This window comes from Lipomyces doorenjongii (assembly GCF_038497915.1).
Source record: "Lipomyces doorenjongii strain NRRL Y-27504 unplaced genomic scaffold V1508scaffold_231, whole genome shotgun sequence".
NCBI classification, from domain to species: Eukaryota; Fungi; Ascomycota; class Lipomycetes; order Lipomycetales; family Lipomycetaceae; genus Lipomyces; species Lipomyces doorenjongii.
In genome coordinates, this window is record NW_027118298.1 from 1 (window position 1) to 4,432 (window position 4,432).

General features: G+C 44.9%; 3 protein-coding genes across 3 annotated transcripts; 1 reads left to right on the forward strand and 2 right to left on the reverse strand.

The window, feature by feature from the left end:
• Positions 1–245: 245 nt before the first annotated feature.
• On the reverse strand, positions 246–653 carry V1508DRAFT_429290 (uncharacterized protein). Its single transcript, XM_066941878.1, has one exon. It carries the CDS (start codon positions 635–637, stop codon positions 413–415), a length of 225 nt encoding a protein of 74 aa, XP_066791966.1. The 5' UTR covers positions 638–653; the 3' UTR covers positions 246–412.
• Positions 654–2,018: 1,365 nt separating this feature from the next.
• Positions 2,019–2,893, forward strand: V1508DRAFT_436136 (uncharacterized protein; the record flags this gene model as incomplete). The annotated part of the gene is made up of 3 exons (XM_066942096.1): positions 2,019–2,157; positions 2,210–2,509; positions 2,568–2,893. 3 exons carry the CDS (start codon positions 2,019–2,021, stop codon positions 2,891–2,893), a joined length of 765 nt encoding a protein of 254 aa, XP_066791967.1.
• V1508DRAFT_429293 (uncharacterized protein) lies at positions 2,532–4,190 on the reverse strand. Its single transcript, XM_066941879.1, has 2 exons — positions 3,709–4,190; positions 2,532–3,658 (listed from the first exon to the last, which is right to left on the reverse strand). The coding sequence occupies exons 1-2, from the start codon at positions 4,010–4,012 to the stop codon at positions 2,958–2,960; spliced, it is 1,005 nt and encodes a 334-aa protein (XP_066791968.1). The 5' UTR covers positions 4,013–4,190; the 3' UTR covers positions 2,532–2,957.
• Between the last annotated feature and the right edge of the window lie 242 nt (positions 4,191–4,432).

A 4,432-nucleotide genomic window follows, 5' to 3' on the forward strand; every position in this document is an offset into this window, starting at 1 on the left:
CGAATAATCTACGAATAAAATTATTTTATTCGTATTCGCATTAGTAAGCAGAATATTTTCAATTATTCGTATTCGAATTACGAATATTCGTACGAGTACGAATATATTCGTTATTCGTGAACACCCCTATCGTGTTCTTTGTGTCGTTCTTCGTTCGACGTTTCATGTTGCCTTCAGGGTAATTAGTCTGTAGTGGTTAACCCGCCGTTGCCAGGATTGTAGTGTATATTAAATATAGCATATATCATTCAACTCCTGCACCAAGCATTCCACCAAACGACATGAACTCCGACAAATTGTTCGTTGATACCATCCGCACGTTCCTGTCTGTCATACCGGCGCACATCCTCCAACAGCTACCTCATGCTGCAATAATATCCCGAAGTGTCGCTTGAGTCAATTCATTGGCCTATTACCGCAGACATGGACTTCTTCGTCGTACTGGTCTATGCCTACGCTGACAAGCAAATGAAATGCACTGTGTGGCAAGATCCTCCTTTTGAAGTCTCCATTTTCTATCGTTCCGTAATCTTGTTGGCAAATGTTGGAGCTGAAGTGATCGGACAAGTGATACAATTAATATGATTGAAAATATTCTGGAAAAGTTATTCTCTACCTCGGTGAATGGTCGGAACATGACACAAATATATCTGATTATATTGTCTTCCAATAGTGCCGAGGGATGTAGCTTGGGACTTTTGTCTGCTTTTCATTGACTTTGTGCTGGGACATATGTTGTGTGTCTCTAAATGGCTCTTTATAACGGAAGTAGCAGCCAAGTGTCTAGACTCCTTTGTGCTCCAATTGCAGCATTTGACAGTACATTTCAATAAGTAGTTTTGCATTAACACCTCCATTATTGGTAAACGTCGGCTCATCTAGCATCGTCATATTGACGTGCTCCCAAACAAAACTCTGAAAGAACCATTCTAGAAGCACGGTTTCTTCCGTCTGAGTGAGCTTTCGCGTCCCTGCGATAGAATAGGCCTTACACGGGCGCCCTTGGAGTCGACGGTGAAGAGTGTTGTAAGGCACGCCATACAGGCGCGACGCGGCTTTAATACTGGAAATTTTCCCTTTTTTATAGACATCCGCTGCGAGCGAAATTCTTCCTTCTTTATTTTCATCAGATTGAGACATTGTTGTGATGTTTTATCAATTTGAATTGCAATAGGGGTAAATTGATGAATAGCCGATCCGCTGCTGGGACGATCCACTTTGCTTCCCGATCACGTTAACCAAGAGTGTGCAAAGTGCCTTACTCTTTGGCGACATTATGATTTCGCTTGTCAGGGAAAAATGGTTTTCTCTCCACTCCTGAATATTTGAAGGAATTTCCTTAAAAGTAGAATTCCTGTTGGTATTGAAGCTTTCGGATGTAGAGTTGGTATTGCATTCCCTCACTACACGTGTGCTAACGCGTCGCCTGCATTTACATTTTACTTCCACGTCAGCATAAATGCGGGGACATAAGTGAGAAATATGCCATGACTAGCACGAGCTTCATCGTTGTGCACAGCGATTTAGACGACTTATTCTAACTATATTTAGTTTAGCTTAGCTCGAATAACTTGCTTAGCATCAAAAGATTTGTCGCCTTATTGGAGTATCCCGCAGGTGTCTGACGAAACCCTGGCCCTGACTCATGTTTGACTTATCAGTAGAATTCCTCCTAGAAGATCGTCCACTCACCACTTAGCAAGAATCCAAGACAAATGCAACGATTTGAAAACAGCCATACTGACTGAAGCGACAATCGCAGTCTCTTCATCTCAGGTTTTAACCGAGTTAACCGCGCAAGCCACGGAACGCTGATCCTCGGCCCCATTTGATCACCAGCCTCACCGTGAACGATGTGAGTATGCGCCCAAAGTCTGTTATAAATTTCTCTGGCTAATTATTGGCACCTAAGGTTCATATCCGACTCTACTCACCGAAAGGCTGTCACGTTTAATTTTGTTCCAACGATACTACCGGCCGATAAATCGAACAGCCTACGGACTCGAAAAACCAGGATCATGGCAAAGCAACTCTATGAAAAGTTCGACGCAGGTCAGGTTACCGACGATATGCTAGCGGAAGCCTCACTACTCTTCAACGAGAATTACGGAATTTGGGGCAAGGACGCCGCCATATTAGGGCCCTTTGCGAAACCAGGTAAGTCAACGAGTTAGATCGCCCTTGCTTTTATTTACTAAGGCTAAAATAGGGAGTCGTGTGAGACTCAGTAAGGACCGGCTTCGAGATCAATATTTACCCGATCGTGCCGCCTGCTCTTACGTTCGAGTTACTGTCGACGGTAATCTTGCAGGCAACGCATTTGCCTGTCGTTGGAATTTCAATGGCAAAACTGTGTGTTGGATCACTCAGCTGGTCGTCAAGTACGATTTTAGGGAGCGTGGACTTGCATCCGGTCTGTTGAATCAGCTCAGGGAAGACGACGATGATATTTACGGCCTCATAAGTTCCCATCCCGCCGCCTGCATGGCCGCGGCAAAGGTGTTTGGAAGTAAGCCACGTGATGTGTTATGTTAGCCTATTGCAATTCAGCACTAAGTTTGTTACAGATAGCATCCATCTAGTCAATCTTGACTTCATCCGCAAATATGCGGAAGCAGTAATGAAAGTATCGCCAATCAGATATGTCAAGGACGCAAAGCTCTGTGGCAGTCTCTTTGATCCTGGGGACACTAGTGGTCGTATTTCGTCGGTTGATACCAATTTTTTCGTCGACCACGCTGAACCGATGGATGCCCTTGCATGGGTGAGACAAGAGTTCGATTGGCCCCTAGGAGAATTGTTAGAGGGCAATGAATTTGTAATTATTCTTGAAGTTAGACGGCGTTCTCGGTCGAGATCTCGGTCAGCTACTCGTGCTCTATCGGCCGCTTAACTTGTCGTTGTCTAAATAGTTGAATGACACCCGGGTAGCTGAGGCCAAGGTTTCAGTGCAATGCTTATGGGTGCCGTTTTGTTGCACTCGAACGCTTTCTGTGACCTCCATGTTTGAGGTTCTCCAATAACTGATAAGCAAAGAAGTTTTTGCCGAACATGTGAATATCTCGGCTGTCGTCTGTTCTGCAAGTTATAGGTGGTGCTGAGTGGACATCACTCGGAATCCCAAGGCTGACATAGTCGACGATATCATCGTCATCTGCTGCGGTTTCGATGACCTCGACGTACCGCAACTGGTGTTGCCGAGACGAACGTCCATAAATCGCCTGGACGCGCACCGCACGAAATTCCAACTCTGTTGTATGATGATGCGGTCTGTAGTGTGTGCGCAGAGCATCCTTCGCCTGCACGCATCGATGGACGAGCTGTGATTCACATGCGGAACATTTGAATCCGTCCTGTACTGGAATACCAATTGCTGGTGAGCCTGGTGTGAATACGTCGTCAACGAAGCCATTTGTTTCGTTATATTCCGCCTCGGATACGTCTATTGTGTGGTCCCACTTATCAACTAGGTGAGCTCTGAGCTTATTTAATGCCAATGTACGCCCTATTTGCAGTTCGTCCTTTCCTCGGAGTTTATGAACGGTCAGGAGATGGTCTATAACTAGTGCCTTATCCACAACGTAACAATAGGTTTGGCAAATAAGGATGTTCCAGCGTGGGTCGTATGTCATGCGGATATCGTCAAGAGAAGTGCAATCTGTTTATTATTTAACAAAATTTCCCAAACCGTGAAAAGAAAAAAAATACCCATGACGTTCGTGCCGACGCCTCCGTTACTCTGAGACCCAGATTGGTCAACAGTATGATCGCGCTGAGCTTGCGGATGGATTCCCTTGCAACTTCGCTTGATGTGTCTTGTCAAATTACTGAGGGTAGATATTTTGGCGCCGCAATGTTTACACAGTAAACCACCATAGTTCCCAATCGCAGTGTTGACGTAGTCCGCGGACGATCTAGAGTTCGGTGCAACTCTGTGGTAATCAGAAACATGCTTGTTGAGGCTTCTTTTGTTAGAGAATGGAGAATGCGAGCACTGGGAACACAGAAACATATTCGAGGCATGCAACTCCTCGTTAGCCAGCAGCCGGCGATTGGTCTATTAATTGGCAATAGATATAGCGTATGAGAGGGGAAAGTGGCAGCGGGAATAAAGGAAAGTGCAGATATTTTGAGGAGATTCATGGAGAGTAAACCAAAAATTCCTCTTTGGGACTAGCGTAAGTAGGCGGCGGTACCCATACGCCGAAAGGTAGTATGCCATAATTATAAGCCACACCATTATATTCTTTGCTTCGGGAATCAATCCATCTCTACCATTGCCCAATTCTTCAACATCCTCACTTTCCATCCTTAAAAAGGCAGAATACATCAGACCACTAGGGCTGTTGCGAATGCGAATATTCGCAGATATCCGCAATATTCGTTATTCGTATTCGCAATCCAAAACAGTGCGAATAATATTCGCTAATTT